Source organism: Protopterus annectens, chromosome 17.part0 (genome assembly GCF_019279795.1).
Source record: "Protopterus annectens isolate FY-2018-M chromosome 17.part0, PAN1.0, whole genome shotgun sequence".
Classification (NCBI taxonomy): Eukaryota; Metazoa; Chordata; order Ceratodontiformes; family Protopteridae; genus Protopterus; species Protopterus annectens.
The window spans coordinates 149,114,360-149,133,439 of NC_056751.1; the positions used below are offsets into that span (position 1 = coordinate 149,114,360).

The 19,080-nt window shown below is 35.4% G+C and overlaps 1 protein-coding gene across 1 annotated transcript in view; it reads right to left on the reverse strand.

Moving 5' to 3' along the window:
- The window catches only part of HSD17B3 (hydroxysteroid 17-beta dehydrogenase 3), a 636,754-nt gene that overhangs the window by 348,701 nt on the left and 268,973 nt on the right, over positions 1 to 19,080 (reverse strand). The window contains exon 7 of the mRNA XM_044058972.1: positions 14,304 to 14,338. Coding sequence (XP_043914907.1) covers positions 14,304 to 14,338 — 35 coding nt within the window. The remainder of the gene's footprint in view (positions 1 to 14,303; positions 14,339 to 19,080) is intronic.

Genomic DNA, 19,080 nt, shown 5'->3' on the forward strand with positions numbered 1-19,080 from the left:
GAAACATGGCTAAAACAAGAAATAAAAGCTAAAGAGTTCCTGTATCAGTCTATAATATATAAAAAATATTATTTTATTTATGTTTAGAAGATTTTTAGGATGCATACATTCTTTATTCTTTATCTATTCACATGTACCTATGTATATAGACAACACATATGCATGTGTATATATCTATATGCACATTGTCTTTTAAGAAATTGTATGTTTATTTTAAGCAATGTTATTTTACATGTGACAGTTTATTAATTATGTCTGCATTAACTGTTTATTTATTATAGACATATGTTTTAAATTCATATTTACATGGCTTAATCTAATATATGGTTTGTTGCTTTAAAATGCATTTAAAATGCATTTGTCGCATGACATCATGTTTTTGGGCTGCTAGCTCACTGGCTTAAGATTTTTGTAACCTTTTTAAACTGGGCATTTGAGATTTTGTACTTGTCTGAAGAAGCTGACTTATTTGAGTTAGTGAAAGCGCTTACGTTATATATAATAAACTGGTGGAGATTTTTCTGCTTGCTTGCTAGCGTTTTTTTTTTTTCGGTTTTTAGTTTGCTAGTTTGATATTTTAAAATGTAACTAAACAACACCTCATGGACTGCTAGCTATGTTCATGTTGTACTCCAGGTTAAAATTTATATCTCCAACTCTGTGTTAACATTAATATACCTGTAGCTATCTGTATACTAGTGAGAGATATCTCACAGAAATGCCAAGAACCTTATTCCTCCATATAGCATCCTTTAAACATAACATTCATATTGTCCTATTTCTTTTCACTGACTTTCTGCCCTATATCACTTATTCCCTCCATCCTCTATTTTTTCATATTCTCACACAATCTATACCTATATTATTTCCTCCTTTATTGCTGTCCACGCATCATATACTTCTTTTTCTCCAATTATGTAGATGCCTCCCAATCTTGTTTTTGCTCCTGTTCCCATCATCACTTTGCATGACCTGAATAGACATTAAGTTTGCTTGTTCTGCTAGCTCTTCTAGTTCCTTATGATGTCCTCACTTTCGCCTACCTTTCCTTTTATTCCATTCCATTTTTCGTTCATACTCTTGTTCACTTTATATTTTTATACTCCTTTCACTACCACTATTTTTCTTTCCTCATACTCATGGTTACATTTCTCCTTTATATTTTCCATGTTCCTTTCAATGTTACCATTTTTTTCTATTTCTCAATGCTAAAATCTATACTTTGATGTTTGTTCACCAGGACTCTGAAAATTGCTTCATTTAATCAAAAGTGTAAAATCCTGTGCATGACACTAATTTTCTATTCTGTAAATAAGAAAGATTTACTTTTACTGTAATGTTATTCCTACTACTGTAACTTTTGTGCCATCTGTTGTTATTGTAAATTAACTGCATTTTCATTTTTTGTATTCTGTATTTTTTATTTCCTGTGGATCTTTTCTCCTTGGCCTACTACTGAAAAGGGGCTTCAGCCCATTTGGACTTTCCTGATAAATAAATAAAAGTAAATAAATAAGTAGAATATAATACCACCTTATTAAATCAGTAATTATTGTTATAATATTAAGTGGCATTTGTCTGTGATAAGATCTGGGACCATATATATGGGTATAAAATACTTCCTCATAGTTAAAGAGATACCAAGTGGATATAAAGATATTTGAATGGAAAGATGGGTGAAATAGGGGTGCAAAGGATGATAATCTTTCCACCTGTAATATAAGTACCATGACACCTATGCACAACACATTGCTTCTGATTGTAAAAAGGTGACAGACATTGTGTGAGAGATTCACGAGTTAAGGCAGAAGGACAGTAAATGTAAAAAATGGAAGAAACAGGAAAAAATCCAAAACCAGTAAAGAAACAATGATTTCCCATAGTACAGGAACCAATGAAGGCAGTCCCATGACACTGTAATTCAACAGTTATTTTGCAAGACTCTGTAGTCCATAAAAATAGATAAAACCAATTTATTGAACAAAAAGAACAAAACGATACATCAAGGATTAAGCGCTTTCATTTCCTAAGTCGGAAACTTCATCAAAATAAATGCTGTTGCTCTACAAAATTCTTTTATACATCCTGTTATTGATTGGTTAAATAATTTAATTCAATTAAAGGTTTCAGTTCAAGTCATTTAAGTAAGAATGTATTTAAGGGAATAGTTGATGAAATGGTTGTGGTTAAAAAGCATACGCATATAAAATAACTTACAAATATATACATATAAAATGACTTACAAATTTGATATGTATGTATATAAAAATGTAAAAATGTAAAAAATGTAAAAATGAAGGGACTGCCTTCATTGGTTCCTGTACTACAGAAAATCATTGTTTCTTAAAGGCAGAAGGACAGGTAGAGCACACTGTAGGGAGGTAGAAGGGAAAGGATATGTGGGAATGTCAGATTTGGAGTGATATGCAGACCCATTTTATAACATCATTAATGAATTTTCACTTAAGACATAGGCAAACATACACTTATATAAAAGAAATCAAACCATGTTAACATGTTCACAGCTACAAATATTATACATCACATACATGTTTTTATACAATTATCATCAATCTAACATTACATAAATTGCTCAATTCCTGCCTTCCCTTAAGCCTCACTCCTCCTCTAAAACACTATTCTGCATGTATTGTTCCCACATTTTCCATTTTTATATGACATTTGCTCCTACCCTTTTCTAAAGATCCCACGTCCAGTTCTTTTATTTTTGTTACAATATTCATTACTTTAATTTCTATTTTAATTTTTTTTGTGTTTATTCATTTATTCATTTATTTATTTATTTATTGCAGCCACCAGAATTAAATTTAACAAGAGCTTACTATGTCTAGGAAATTCAGATCCTGTATCCCAACTCAGAAAAACATTTCCTTAGTTACACCCATTTGCTCAGCCACTATTTCCGACAGAGTACTCTCTAGGGAATTTTTAAAGTCTGCCAACGCACCACATTCTCATAACGTATGTTCCCAGTTATCTCTTTCTTCTCCGTCACACCTCCAACATTTGTCATCTACCTGAGAAAAATTCTTCTGAGTCTGCTTTGGGTATAAAAATACCTATGCAAATACTTCCAAGTGAAAATCCTAAATCTTCTAGACTTTGTTGCATATTTGGGGGCCAAGCATATGTCCTCACATTGCTTCCCTGTGAACTGCTTATCCAATCTCTCTTCCCAATATTTTTAACCTCCTGTGATTGATTCCTATAGTTATCATGCAATATTTTATATGCCCTACTAATTATCCCTTTTTAACAGTGGCTTCTGCTCTAGATTTAACTAAAAATTCAAACAGAGAAGGTCTTTCAATTTGTCTATACTCTGATATCAGTCCCTGATAGGGAAGACATTTGCTAGCCTGCAGTCCAAATGTCTTCTTGGCCTCTTCCCATTCTATTACCTTTTCCTCTCTAGTTATTTGCTCCCAATACTTTTGTTCCTTTGCCTGTTTTCTCCAGCAAATTCTAGCCCTTTTTTGCCTAATCTCTGTACCCTTAATTGCAGTCATCCTTATTGGCAGAATCTCCTTTCTCCATTATTGCATTGGCTTACTTCTTAGAATGCATTCTGCTACTTTATGAGTACAATATTCTGTATTGCTGTTGTTATTTTCCTTGAGGATCTTTATCCAAAATTCCATTCGCTCCTTACTTCTTGAATTTCTCCCATTTCATCATCCCTTTCCACTTTGAATTATAGCTTTCTGCATGTGTTATGTATATGAACCTTAGCTGTGTAGCTCTAAAATACCCCATTCATATCAGGTAATCCTAAACCCCCTCATTCTATTAGAAGAATTACCTTATCCCACTTGACCCTTGCCCTCTTTCCCTCCCAGATAAAATCCTTTAACTATTTATTAATTACAGATTACAATTTCCCATTGGTTGATAAAAATCTGCCTGATCTGTATATAAAACTAAAGGGACTAAAAACATGTTCACTGCTTGTATTTTTGCTACCTATATATATAAACAAGAGCTTCCAGTTTCTCATTTTTTGTATTATCCTTTGTTTAGTCTCTTCCCACATATCCTTAGCTGTCATAACAGAATCTTTTTAATGCATAAGCCTAGATACTTCATTTTATTGTGTCCGCATAAATATGGGTATTGTTGAACCAATTCATGTGTGGGTTCATAATTTACACCCATAACCTTTGTTTTATCTGCACTAATTTTATACCCCCCCCCCCAAAAAAAAAACTTGAAACTGTCTCAGAATGTTCCACAGCACTGAGATATTTCCTGGGGTTATCAGGTCCAAAATAGTATTGTCTCCAAAGAAAGTCAACTTTTCTTGATTACCATACCAATTATATCCCTGAATTTCTGAGTAATTTATTTTCTTTGCCAAGGGCTCTAAATATAATGCAAATAACAAATGAGAAAGAAGATACCCCTGCCTGGTTCCTCTATTTAGACACAACTTATCAGGGTGGAACCCTTCATCTTTAATTTTGGCTCCAATCCCACATCTAACCTTCTAACTTATCTTACTATTATATCCAAGATTGCAAATGCTTCCATTGCCCTAATCATAAAATCCCACTTTACTCTGCCAAATACATTCTCTTTATCAAGATCCAACAACAACAGCAGCATTTTCTTATACTTTGCTTCCCTCTGAATCATCATTGTTCTATTAATCAAGTAACCAGTCACAGCGGTTAGGATGAATGGTTCCCCACAAAATAAAATCCAACAAAATCCAAGAAATAATAAACTAGTGGAGAACCAAACCACAACCAAGGACAGCAGCATAAAATCTTTCTTTAATTGTGAGTGCTTTCACAGCTACAAAAACTGCTTCATCAGACATAATCACTTCACATTCCCTCCGTATTGAAGCCATTCATATGTGTGAACGAGGGGGGGGGGGTGATGTGAGGAATAGAACAGAGATATCTGAATTAAATTGGATTATTAGAATGCGAGCTACCAAAGGGAGAGGGTTGAATGACAAAATCTATTTTAAGCTTGTGCTACAGGCTAGACAGATTTATTTGTTATTTGTTTACCAGGAAAGTCTGACTTCGAACAAAGCCAATTTTCAGTAGAGGCCTGAGGAGAAATGCTCCAAATGCATGTCTTTGAAACATGGGAGGAAACCAGAACACCCAGAGAAAACCCACACAAATGCAGGGAGGACATGCAGACTCCGAACAGAAGGCACCCCCACACAAGAATCGAACCAGGGAACCTGTTGCTGTGAGGTGACAACACTACCACTGCACCACTGTGCCATCCAGCTTAGATGTTTAGATAATACAATATATTTTATATATATATGTATATATATATATATATATATATATATATATATATATATATATATATATATATATATATTTTTTTTATTTTTTTTTTTTTCTGTATTTTTATTTTTATATTTTACCATGTTATTTAATGTAAGGATTTTTGATATGTTTGATCTTGATGGCTATATTGTTTTAAGGTATTTTCACTGAAAATTGGAGATTTAAATGTTTAATGGACTTTGTCATTCTATTGGTTGTTTGGTTTTAAATATGGAGGGAATGTGAAATGATTATTTCTGATGTAGCAGTTCTTGTAGGTGTGAAAGTGCTCACAATTAAAGAAAGACTTTATGCTGCTGCCTTTGGTCATGGTTTGGTTCTCTACTGGTTTATTATTTCTTGGATTGTTTTATTAATGTAAAATGATTATCTCCCCTTCACAAAACCATGGTTATCAATATCTATCATTTTTGGCAACACATTTGTCATCCTTTTAGTTCTTATAGACATAAACACGTTGCCATATTTAGGTATTACAGCCACCACATCTTTTTTCCAAGATGTTGTTGCTTCCCCCTCCTTTTAAAGTACTGTTAAAGCCTTCCAGATCTTTAGCACATTTTTCCCTCCTAGCTTCCAAACATCCACAGGAATACCATCTAATCCTGGAGAGTTTCCTGCAGATTTTTTGATATATGTCACTGTTTTTATTTTACCTCCCCCCCCCCATCTTACCTGTCAATTGTTAAGCATCATCCAACTCTAACCTTGGCATACTTAAGTTTTCCATAAATATTTCCATTTGTAATTTTTCTTGATTTCCAAAATCTTTCTGCTTTATATAAATTTTCATAAAATTTCTAAAATATTTCTAATACCTCTACAGGATTTCTGATTATTTTTCTTGTTATAGGCTCCCTGAGTTTGGAAGCACTCCTTTCTACTTTCTGTTGCCTAAGTCATTGTGCTATGAGTTTTTCTGCTCTGCAGTTCTTATAAAAAAAACAGCTGTTTAATAGCAATCCTTATAAACTCATGCATATTATCCACATACCCCCTTTTCTCATTAGCACTCTATGGTCGCTCCTATTCTTATCCTGTGAGATTCCCCTTATTCTGCTATATTTTAACCTTTGTCAGTCCCTCTAAATAATTCTTGTCACTTTTTAACTACATCTCTTTTTCTTTTATTTCTACTCTATTTTTAAATTCCACTTTCATTTTATCCCACTCACTAGCCATAAATTATAATGAAATGTATATCTTCTCTGATAATTCTCAAGTGCCAGTCTCATTTTTATTTCATTACCATTCATTTTTATCTTAGTTTTTATTGGCACATGATATAAATTTTTATTGGGTGTGTATTGAAGTATTCAATTAATTGCACATGTTCCTGTGAAATATAATTTCTGTCTTGTTTAGCTCAGTTATTGTTCTTACTATTGAATTCACATCTTCCATAAAAGATATTTCATAAATTTCTTCAGAAATCTACCTTCTTTTATTATATATTACCTTGTAGGTCCTACAGATTCATATTCCTTGTTGCAAATCAAATTCCAGTCCCCACCTATAACTAATATTCCCTGCTGAAAACTGATTATTTCTCCCAGATTTTTCTTAAGCTCCATAATAGCAGTTTTAGGTCAGAGTAATATGTTTGTTCTGATAAATTCTGACGTGCTCACTTAAGGTATGGAAACAGTCTTATAAGATATTAGAAATGAAACCTGAAAGCCAGACTAGAATAAGTGAGGGTCAGGGAAGAGCAGCCAAAGGAAGATGAAGTGGGACAGAACTTGGAGAACCAATAAAGCAATAGAACCAATAAATAACCAATAAAGCAGTAGAAAGAATAGCTGGAAAAGAAATGAGGGAGAACAGTTTTGAAAGGATATAGAGACAGGGATATTTAAAACCTTATAGTTACTTCAGGTAGAGGGGGGTTAGGAGGAAAAAATGTTGAAATATGCGAACAATAGGTAACACTTAAGGAAAAGCTAAAGTTGGAAAAAGTGAAGGAAACAAGTTGGAAAATGAAAAACAAGGTAAATGACTGTTTGTTGGCAGGAGAAAGTAAAACAATTGCAGGAAATATATGCAGAGAATTGGGAGGGGAGAGTCTAGAGGGAGGATTACAAAGAGTCAAGTAGGTGTGCAAGAAAGAATGTGAGAACTGGGAGAGATATGGCATCTGGGAGGGAGCTTGGGATCTGTGCAGGGATTCAGGCTACTAGTTTGAGATGTTTCATGGCTGGCTTATTATTAAAACTTTGTTCCAGCCTGTCCATGTACGTTCACTTTACATAGTAAGTAAACACTAACAATTTTCTTAGCTGACTACAAGTATAAAATTAGGTTAGATTGTATTTGCTACTGATTTTAACTGTGGAATGACTTGCACACTTAATGGGAGACAGTCATTAAGCATTTCTCATACAATCCTATGTATCTAAATTATGATTTATCATTACTCATACTTTCTTCTTTACTATTTAATTATCAGTTTCCTTTTAATTAACAATACCAAATAATGCATCCATCACAAAACATATTTTAATGTAATAAAAACTGGTTTTCCTGCACAGTACTTCAACTTAGCCCTAATTAGGAACTGTAATCACTGTAAATACACTTTAAGCATTGAACATGTGTTGCAACTTCTATGTTATCTAAACAACACAGGTCTGTGTGATAATATTGTTTTCACCAACCTGTTCTAACATAGGCTGTGAATCACTTGCCAGGTCTTTCTAGCTCCATTTGCCATCCCTACTCACTCAGCCCCCCTACCCTACCCCCAAATCCCAACACCCCTAGTACAGCCACAGTTACACTAATCTAACTATACTCACAACCTATCCCATCAACCACATATATACAGTATTACTCTTTACATCCCTCCCACTTCCTCTATTTCCCCTCCTTTATATCTTCTGCAATCTTTACTTAACTCTCATATAAACAAGTCATACCTCTCTTATCTCTCTCTCCCTTATTCTCAACTCACCTGCTATTCTTTACACACTGGCTACCACTTCTTCATATGTCACAAATCACACAATACACCAATACAGCTGCATCTACCTATCATATATTGCTCTGCCTCTTTTAACTCATTGCAGTCAGGTAGTGCCTCCAGGTGTTTCTGTAGTTACATCCTTCTACACCTCTAGGCATCATATATTGCTTGTTCATATTTGTATTAATATTTCCAAAACCATGCTGCAAAGAAAGTGTTCACAGATTTCATCTTAAAGCTTACACAGTGGCAAACACAACTGTATTAATATTGATCTCTATCTAGTGCAGATAAAGATAAATTAATAATTGTTTATATAATATTTATTTATATTGTCATTAATGCCATGTTTTTCTAAATATCTCAACAACCAAGCAACACAGACAAAATTGCTTACCGTCGTATAAAAGCTGTCAACTGGATGAACAAAATGTTGCTGATAGTATGTGTGCCACATGAGTTGTTGATGAGATATTGTAACTTGCTTACAAAAATGTTACAAACTTAAAAGTTACTGTGTTTACTGTAACTTATAAAACCCATTTTAAAACCTAGAAGCTAAAGAATACTACCACTGTAAAATAGTTTGTGCTGAATATTTTGCCATTTATACTTCTTCAGTAACCCATAAGTTCCAGAGATATAAATATTTGAAATGTGAGGACATAATTTGATTTTATCAAAAAGTCTAGGCTCCACCCATTGGAAGTTAAAGTACAAACTTCCAGTGCTCCATTGGAGGGAATGAGTTAATACAGCCATTGCATTCTTACCTCTGCCTCAACCATTTCAAAATGCATTCAACCTCTCTACTAATTAGTCTACTGCTCACTCTGACTGCACAATTGACATAGTTCCATAAATACATATCACACAACTCATATTCTCTCATAAATCCTTACCTCTTCCAGAAAAACACAAATGCCACAACAATCTACACATCCTCGTAACTCTAAACAACTACCTATGCAGATCATTTATCTATCAAATATACAAGAATAAAACCTACCAACCAAAAATTATGTTAAAGAATAAGTTACTTTCTAAATGGATATATTACCTACTTCACTTAATAACTCACCTTAAACTACACGGTGACATACACCCGAACCCTGGACCTGACAATATTCAACGAAGTACCCAGTACCACCCTACAGTAAAACCACACTTCCTAACAAACATCCCCTCTAAAGGAACACTGCTGTTCTTACTAAATATGAATCTCAGAAATTTATCAAACAAAATTCATGAATTCCATGCCTGTCTCACACAATACTCCCCTGACATACTTGCCATAACTGAACGTTGGCTAAAACTAAAAGTAACAGACAATGAAATCATACCCCCAGGCTATAATGCACACAGGCCTGACAGAACAAACAAATGGGGAGGTGGAATACACTTGTATGTAAGAATACTACTGAAATAGACTTTCTCAACCGTGACATCCCAGAATTTAGCAATGCAGAAATTATACTCAGAAAACACATTATAAATAACAAAAAATATATCACCACAATTGGAATCTGCTTTCTGCCAGACAATAATATTACTATAGTAGAAAATATTCTACACAGAATATCCCTAAATACTCACCAAGACTTCAACATAGACTGCTATATATGCAACTCAGAAACACCCTTAAGCTTAAACTAGCTAAAGATATATGGTTCCTTACAATTAATCTAATCAATAACCAGAACAGATAAAACAGACAATCTATACTAGATTGGATATTAACCAATAAAACCTCTAACATAAACCTCTCTAGATGCCACCCAGACAGTATTAGTGACAATCCCCTAATCTAGCTGTTGATACTGCGACTCCATCCAAATAGAATAACAACATATAATCAAGTGCATAACCTGAAAAACTTAAACAAACCTTCATCTACTTCCTCCATCTCTGCAAGTAGAACCTACTGAAGACCCTATACCTACATGAGGCTGCAACCCACTTTAATAATACCTTCCTAAACATCCTAAATGAAATGACACCAATTAGAACTAAAATAGTGAAATCTAAGAAAACTTGCAAAACTTTATACAGCTTAGAAACCTCTCAAAAACACATCATAAAAGATAAGCTGACTTATTACACTATCATCAAGATAAAACACCAAAACAATCTGGTACTCCATTAACCAAAAAAAAAAAAAAAAAAAACTTCAGCATGGCCCGTCCTCTACTCCAACCCCAAAACCACTAATGACAAAGTCAGTATAGCAAAGAAATTCATCTCCTGTTTCACTAACTCTACTTTATCTCTGAATAAAGATACTGCACAAACCCCCTTCAGCACCCCAGATCCTCCAGGTAACAATACTAGCACTTTTCAAACTGAAGAAACTTCCGCAATAAGAAAATTGCTCAGCAAACTTAGACCAGCTACATTAGCAGCTGATAAATTATTCCTCAGATATCTTAAACTAGCAGCAGTCAATCTTTCCTACCCTTTCTCTATACTTATAAACCACTCTGTTATGGAAAATCACATCCCAACCATAAGGAAAATATCATACATCATTCACCTGCACAAAGGCAGCAATTCCCTTGAAATCTCAAACTAAAGACCAATGGTAATTTTAAACTCCTTTACCAAAATATTAGAAAGATACATCCATGCCCAACTCAGTAACTACCTCATTAAATACAACCTTTTAACAAATACGCAGCACTGTTTTTTCCCAAACCGCAACAATACAACTGCCCTCCTGAGTTTTACCAATACTATCAATCAATACAAAAATGAAGGCAGGCTTGTCTCTTCCCTCTTTATAGAGCTGTTAAACACTTTTCACACCATCTCTCATCAAAAACTCCTCTCTAAACTATCTCTGTCACATCTCTATCATGGTAAATGGGAGAGTGGCATAATGGTTAAGGTGTTTAGCTTATAAACAAAAGGTGCAGGGTTGTATTCTCACATGGGGTAATTGGCTAGGCTCAAATGGCTCACAAGGGCAGTTATCCCAGTACTAATCTATGAACCTATGGATTCTCAGCTACTTAACTGGTTGGCAACAAGTAGTTAAATGGCAACAGGACTTATCCACTGTCTTGCCAATAACTGTGGGAGTCCCACCGGGATCAATTCTGGGATAACTCCTATTAATATCTTTACAAACTACTCACAGCAACTCCTCAGTCCTCTGCTGAAAATAGGCTCTGTCCTAGTCAGACTTTCCCGGTCAACAAATGTTAAATATATAAATAAATAAATAAACCTTGCCTTAATTTTACAATATGCAGATGATTCCACAGTCATTTGCTCTTCACAATCCCCCTTAAAACTACAAAAAAAATTCTCTTTCAGTGCAACTGAAACCTGGATAACCAACTCTAATCTTCTACTTAATGCTAATAAAGCTAAATTAATGTTTTTACACACATCTGTTCATCCAACAACACCAAAATAGAAACACCAAACAAAACTGCTAGGTATGCTAACTGATGAAACACCTATCTCAGGTTATCAAAAAATAAAAGAACATGAAGTTAGGATCCCTATATAGGATAAAACCACATCTAACAGAATCCACTAGACAATCAATGATGCTTTAAATTCTGTGGTATGCTTTGCCAATTTTTACTAACTTCAATAAAACAGAAAAGTTAAAATTATAGGCATGTTACAGCAAAACAGCCAACGTTGTTGCAAATACCCCACAGAGAACACAACACTGCATTGCACTAAGAGGATTACACTGTTTAGAATTACCCCATTATTAAACTTATCTCAACTAATCACTGCCCACAGACTTATCGACATGCCACAAAAATGCCCAGGGCTCCAAAATTTACTTCAGTTCTACTCTAATAGCAGAGACCTAAGATCATCTAATAAATCACTCTTGCTAGTTACCAAGTCCCAAAATACTGCTGGTGAATCCCTCTTCTCTACTTACATCTCCAAAATCTGGAACACAGTTCCTCACCCAATCAAAGTAGCACATAAAATCTCTATCTTCAAAACATAACACAAACATCACCTGAATAATACCTGTCAGAGCTATTTGTTCTACACCCAGCTAAATCCCATCTATTTCCCACTCACTAATCTAAAAGTAACTTTCAGAATCTCTAACTCTCTCATCTAAAAGTTTATTTTCAAACTCCCCCGCTCTCTTTTTCTCACGTTTTACACCCTACCCCTCTATCTGCCTCACTGCACATTGCTCTCACCTCTCAAACACTAAACACGTCTGACTTAACACCTGCATAACATTCATCACATAAGACCCCTTACTTACCATTACCTTGTAACTTCTTTTCCTAAGCTCACTATCTTAACTACAATGCACACACCCTATGAAATATGTATTTTTCTCTCATATCTTTCTTCCTTTCTTTCCATATCCCTCATATGCCTTCTTACTCAGTCTCTCCTTAACACCTCCTCCCCACAACCTCATGACATCCTTAAGCTATGTTAAAAAGTCATGACTGCCTGCAATCTTCTCCTTTGCTCACAACTCTTCCTCTTATACCAAACCCATAAGCTTATTTAACTCGCAGGTTATATATATACATTTCTACCTATATGAACTATTTGAAATATAACTATGTATCTGTGTTTGTGTATTTTTCATTATATGTTGAAGTATTTGTAATTTTACTTGAGTAGCATGTATCTATATGAATTGTGTATGCATTTGTTATTCTTTGAATTATTTGTTAACAATCTAATATGTCATGTAAATGTTAAGTGTCTGTCCAGGTCTCCGCTGAAAATAGGATCATACCCAGTTGGACTTTCCAAGCCAGCAAAACCAAATAAATGATAAATAAAAAGTTGGAAAATAAAGGAATCACACCTGAAGCTAATTGTTGGAGATGTGGACATGTATGCATAATACTGTTTTGAACTTTGGCATCTGTGGAAAACGGTAGGTCACACATGGGGTGAGCAGTGTCAGAAGGGCGTCCCTAAGGACTCATGTTTCCACATGTTGGGGTTTGAAGTAGACAGCAGGATGGGGCAGAAAAGAGAGGATAGAGATTTTTATGTCAGTAGGGGGAATTAAGATCCTTATTGTTAAAACACTGGAAGGCAACCATCCCAGTCATGGGAGTGAAGGGTTTGTGTACAAAACAAACAATGAAGTTACAGAAGTGAGAATGAATGAAGAACGAAATATAGCCAGCAAGTGTGGAGGAACCACCACCACACACACAGACACACACACACACACACACACACACACACACACACACACACACACACACACACACACACACACACACACACACACACACAAAGGGAAAAAGCAAAGAAGAAGAAAGCAGGGTTATAGTCATAAATGAAGAACTTCAAACAGGCATGAAGCTACGTGCCAGTTTAGACAGGAGTGAGATAAAGTGGTGCTATTAGATACAAAGGGGGAGTGTACATATTATGTAAGATGCTGGATTCTAGAAAATCAAGAAATAAAGAAACCGTAAAATGGAGGAAGCAATGAATGTAAGAAGTCATGCAGTCAAAGGAATGGAAGATTAAATGCAGAGGAAGTAGCTTAGAGTTGGAAGGGAGACATATACATGAGAAGTAGTACATTTAAATTTAAGAAATATTTTGCTGTTATTACTGTGATAGTTTATTATTTATTGGCAGATGCAAAATATTAATATTTTTTAATACTGTTTCAGGACTTCATGTATACTAGAGATCAGGTCTGTAAAAGTTGCTGGACTGTTGATGAATAAAGGGTAATAGTAAATTGACAAACTAATATATTGTGTATAAAAACTGCAGTTATTGAAACCTTATGTATATCAAGGCAAAATGCATCAATATACAGGAACTCACTTTTTATGCAAAAACAAAGTACTTTTATCAACCACATAAGCACTAATCCTCTTAATTTTTTTTCTGCCCATGGTTATCATCATACTGTAAAAGCTTCCCTTTTGGTTGCAGTTTACTTTGAACATAGCTTATATTATATTTTTGCATTATAATAAGATACATTTAATTAATCAAAGGATACCTACCTTGACAACAGATGTAATATTGCAGTGGATTAAATCTATTACAATCTATAAAAAGACAATAAAATAATATAATTCAGTATTAAGAAACAAGTGGGTAAAGCTTAACAATTTGGTAACACAATGCTTGTGGTATTACAATATCCTAATGTACATTTATATTGATTTATGTCCTTAACAAAACTGTAATAGTAGCAGACTAAATAAATCATACCAAAATTTATTAGCACATTGCAATAAGCATAACATTATTTACTTGCAGAAAACACACTATAGTACTGTAGATTTTGACTTTTAAATAGTTGCTGTAGCTGGTACACATTCTTGTGAGTAAGCATTCTACTGGTGATTATGTAGAACCATAAATTGTAACTAAAACTATAAAGAAATACCCAGATATCTTCAAACTGAAAAGAAAACACAAAAAATGTCCCAAGGCAAACAATATTCCACATACAATGTATTGAGTAAAATATCTGAATACAAATCTAAGGTAAGCACTTTTATCCATGTACAATCAAATCTAGGACTTAAAACCTAGCAGAAATTAAAATCTGACTTTAAATAACATCAAAGCTAGGTTATGTGACAAACATAAATCATGTGATCACCCAGTCATACACTGAAATTAACAGCACTAATAACATATCCCAGCAGTATCTAATATTTGCCCTTAACCCTAGAAACCACCTTGAGAGATCTCTTTTAAACCCAGTCCTTAAAGCATAACAGACCACCCTAATACAGGCCCAGACAACATGGATATGCAATTTTCAAATGTATCTATGGCTAGCTTGGTAGATATGAGCATCCTGAGGCAATGTAGCAATTGCCTCCATTTCTCAGACAACCATGTAATCCTTAAAGTGTTTAGAGATAGTGCACAATAATAGTACACTCTCTGACCCAAAGGAAATAGTTAATATCCTAGCTAACAAATTTGGTGCAAATTTTACTCCACTCACAGTTATAGTTATCTCACAGGTTCTACGATCACAGCCACCCCCTTTTAAATGCTATGGAATAAGTTATTCCAGCCCTTTCATAAACTAAGGATACTTCATCCATGGGCCCTGACAACATACCAGGTTACCTGATTATCACTGCCAAATATGGTCTTTCTCAACATCTACTTAAACTCTTTAATCTAAACCTCTCCATTGGTTACATTTATGAAGCCTGGAAATTATCTGTTGTAATGCCATATGACCCTGGTAACTATAGACCTTATAGTCTTACTAGCCTCATATATAAAGGTGTGGAGCACATTATCTTAGATGTCATTAATACCGACATTGAAAATCTCTCAACCCTGGACCCTCATCAATTTGGCTTTATCAAAGAAAGGTCCTGACTCTAACTTCTTTAATTTCTTTGAAAAAGTAGCAGAAGCAGTGGATAGTGTTATGATGTAGGTGCAGCATATCTAGACATGGCCAAGGCCTTTGACACTATTCCCCATGCAAGCATTAATGATAAACTTGTAAATATGAATATAAATCTTTATATGCAGATTTACAATATAAATCCTTATATTGTAATGGGTTGTCTGACAAAACCCATGTGGTTAGAGTAGTAGGTGCCACTTCTAAAAGCAAAAATGTTACCAGTGGAGTACCACAAGGCTTAGTTTTGGGCCCTGTCCTACTTGGTATATATTTCTCATACCTTCAAGCCAGCACTTCTGGTCTATGGTTGACTAACTTTTCAGAAGACTGTAAATTGGGTGTTGTTATTCAATCTTCAACTGACTCACAATTATTCCAACACAGCTTAGATCACGTTAACAGTTTATCTGAGGAAGTTGTGGGATGAAAACATAAATTTGAGCTTGTCAACGTTTATACTGGATGTCTGTTCGTGTACAAATTAAAGTCTGTTGAGTGCTACTACCGGTTGGGACCTTTGTGCTTTTTTTCCTATTAATGGTTTACTGCAAGCACTTTCCGCTCTTTTGACTTTGAATCACGTTAACAGGTGACATGGACAATGGTCTCAAATTAAATGCAAAAAAAGTAGCATAGTTCATTCTGGTAAACAAAACAGTTTTGCTTACCATATAAGAGATGCACCCCTCCAATCAGACAATGCTGTAAGGGATCTGGGTACCCTTGTTGATAATTCCTTATAATTTTCCCATCATGTCTGCAAGGTAGTTTGGAAAGCCTTTTATCTGGCTCATCAAAGGCATCACCACTAGATCACAGAAGTCTCAAATCCCATTTACTCATATCTTATCAGGCCCACTGTTGAATATAACACACCTTATAGCATGTATTTATCTAAACATATCACATGACTTGCGTGACCTCAGAGATTCATAACTAAAAGGATCAGTGGCCTCAAAATCTTAGTTATCAGCAGAGACTGGCAGCCCTTTTTCTGTACGCAGTCTTTCACAGACTCCTCTGTGGAGATCTATGTCTAGCCTTTTGTGCCATGAAAGATCCAACCCTATTTGATCTCCTATTTCTTTGTAGAATTAAAGGTACATCAAATACTCAGGTAAAGGAACTAAACCTTCATCAACAGATAAATAAGACACATTGGCATGATATATTAATATTGCAATGTATCCCTCACGTCTAGAACAAACTTATACTATATGTCAAACAGAGTAGCACCCTCACCCCCCCTCAAAGGTAAAACTATACAACTGGATGGGCAGCCTCAAGTCTCTCCTGGACTATCTTGTCTTGCCCTTCTTCAGGCAAGAAGGAAATTTTGAATAGGATTTTTTGGATAGGTTTGAAAACACTGATTGCCTAGTAATTACCTACAAACATGCCACTTCACAGCGTGTAACAGATATACATGCACAACTTCCTTCCAGGCAAAAATCTTGCTAAAAACAAAGTTGAAATATGATTCTATCATAATCTATGTGGGTGTACATGACCTGAAACATACCTTACTGGATTATATAAAAAGAGACATTATGGAGCTGTCTGAATATGTGTCACTGACAGGTATACCTTTGCACTGAGCAGTATTCTACCTTCACCAAGAAAGATTCCATAGCATAAACAAAAAAATCATTGATTTTAATAATCAGCTTAGTTTCTGGTATCATTCCAGAGGAATTCAATATTTGTCAGCATGAGAGGACATGTTTAACAGACCACACTGCTTTGTCAAAGATGTTCTGCAACTGCCCCCCCCCCCAATGCTTTCAGATATTGGCTAGAACTTTGTCCACCCCCTTAAAGCCTTTTAGGCAATGACAAAAGAACAAAATTACCAACATAGCAAAAAAAAAAAAAGCAACCTTAAGGTGTTACTGCTCAATCCTAGGAGGTTCAACAAGAAACTCCCCACTATACAAACTCTCCTCTGGAGAATATAAATAACTGTGACATTACCAAGACAAGGCTACAGTGCCTTCCACACATTTAGACTAACAGCAGCACAGACAGCATCTAAAGATGGAGGTGTCTCAATCTACATCAGCAACAAATGTACCTCCAGGTTGGTTAAACAGGAGGATACCCTGGAGTTCATCCACATGTAAGTCACCACAGATAAAGTGCCTTACCACTTCCTAGCTAACTATAGGTCTCCATCTATTCCCTAAGAATCTAGTAACTCATACCTAGGCCTACTGAAGACACTCAGCATCCAAGAAAATTCCCTATTCATGGGGGCTTTAACTACCCCTCTATAGACTGGAAAACATACACTGCCTCAAACTTGCAAGCACAATGTTTGCTGGACTTAACATGAATAGTCAGGAACAGATAGTACACACTCTAACCAGAGGTTCAAACATACTGGATCTAGTACTCACCAACATCTGGGAGTGTTGTACCTCTTCCATGGTCATGTCCTCACTGGTGAGGTTGGATCACAAAGCTGTCTGCTTTGAAAAAAAATCAACTCAGAAAACCCAATTAAATCTTCAACAGCTCAAAACTATTCAAAAACAAACTACATCATACTGATCAACAATTTGTCAAAATTCAGTGTTACCCCAACCCCAAGATCACAGTAACTTATGCAAAATTGTTCTCAGAAACCTTGTACAAACCTGTAAATGACTGCATAGACTCTGCTGTTACTACTAGAAGTAAGCCCATAACAAATACCAAAAGCAAACCATACTGGTGGAATCCCAACCTTTAACAGGGTATATAACAAAAGGAAAAAAGTCATGGCACAAGTCAGAGTTACTCTCATAAGGCCAAGAGGTCACTGAGTAAACTTAACAAGAAACTAAGGGGATTAATTAAGTCCAATAAGACCAACTACAAGGTTAGGATAGCATCTCAGGCTAAGGACAGCTACAAGGCCTTCTTCAGCTATGTCAGAAACCTTAAAGGTAACACAGCAAGGAGATAAACAGGTGGTAAATGGCACTACCTTCAATGAGCAGAGACATAGTGAATCTGCTTGCTTACAAATTCAGCTCAAACTTCACCCCCCACTCCCCCCCCCCTTGCTGCCCATTTAATCCCTTCTAGCATATCCCCCAACAATCAGCATGGCACATGTCATAACAGTGCTTGCCAAGGTCAAAAACACTGCCTCAGTGGGCCCTGAAATCTTCCATGTTGTATCAAAACAGATTACATACCAAGTGAATAGAGGGCTGCAATGGTCATTCCTCTTCAGCAGGGTGGTCCATCAACCAACCCTGGAAAATACAGACCCATCAGTCTGACAAGTCTAATATGCAAAGCCATAGAACAAATTATCACAGAAGTGATCAATAACGACATTGGCAACCTACAGTCACAGAACCATCCCAGTTTGGCTTTGTCAGGGGAAGGCCTTGCCCTAC